The 1088-nt window shown below is 40.0% G+C and overlaps 1 protein-coding gene across 1 annotated transcript in view; it reads left to right on the forward strand.

Moving 5' to 3' along the window:
- Slc27a6 (solute carrier family 27 member 6) overlaps positions 1-1088 on the forward strand; it is a 64216-nt gene that overhangs the window by 27227 nt on the left and 35901 nt on the right. Inside the window, exon 5 of the mRNA XM_031365739.1 lies at positions 519-643. Coding sequence (XP_031221599.1) covers positions 519-643 — 125 coding nt within the window. The remainder of the gene's footprint in view (positions 1-518; positions 644-1088) is intronic.

Raw genomic sequence — 1088 nt, forward strand, 5'->3', positions numbered from 1 at the left:
GCTGCCAGAACAATCAGACCCCTCCATGTGCAGTCCTTGGTTGGTGGTTGAGACCCTTTTTTGTGCAAAGATAAAAGGAGGCAGTATCATTCATCTCTGAGAGGAAGGATGGGTGACCCGCCCAGTGCCCACGTCAGTATACATGTACTTCTAGTAATGCGGTAGTCTAAATACATGTACTTCCATGGCTGTGGTATTCTACATGTGCTTCTATGGCTGTGGTAGTATATATGTACTTCTATGGCTGTGGTAGTAAGCCTGCACATTCAATACTGTAGTAGTATACATGTAATTACTGATTTTAATTTCCATTCCACAAATCGCAACAAACACATTTGCCACCAATATCAGGTGACTACACTAAGACATGGATCTTAAAGTTCACGTTTCCAGATGAGTTTGTCACCGGTGACCATGGATGAGTCATGAAAGCCTGGAAAGTGAATGGATCTGTTAGGACAGCGCTATCAGTTGTGTGCCATGTTAACTTAATGCCTGTTTTCAATCTCTTCGTGTAGGTGCCACGTGTGTGCTAAAGAAGAAATTCTCCGCAAGCCAGTTTTGGAATGATTGCAAGAAGTACAACGTGACTGTGTTTCAGTACATTGGGGAACTTTGCCGTTATCTGTGCAAACAACCTCAGGTAAGAGAGTGCTTCTTAGAGGCACTGAGGGAGTAAGTCAGAATATGCTTTCTTTGCTTTCACTGCACAATTCTCCAGAAGAGAATTTGTCCAACACACACAGGTGCTTATAGTATACAAGATAGAAGAAATATAAAAGTCCAAGAAAATAGGAGGAAAGCCACCCAAGGAAGTGTCAATAATATGCTTTGTGCTACAGCAGGGCCAGGCAGACCCATAGTCTGGTGCACTTCAGGATCAGGGCAACTCCAGTTTGATTGTGAAATTAGATGCATAGACTTACAGAAAAATAATTCCAAGTTGAACTTAGATAATGCTTAAAATTCTAGGCTTTAAAAATGACACCAATTATACTTTCCTAGTTTTCTTTTGAGTACATGATTACATTGGGTATATTCCTGGTTGTGTTATTTTTTTGGTTTTTTTTTTTTTTTTTTTTTTTTTT

This window comes from Mastomys coucha, unplaced genomic scaffold (genome assembly GCF_008632895.1).
Source record: "Mastomys coucha isolate ucsf_1 unplaced genomic scaffold, UCSF_Mcou_1 pScaffold13, whole genome shotgun sequence".
NCBI classification, from domain to species: Eukaryota; Metazoa; Chordata; class Mammalia; order Rodentia; family Muridae; genus Mastomys; species Mastomys coucha.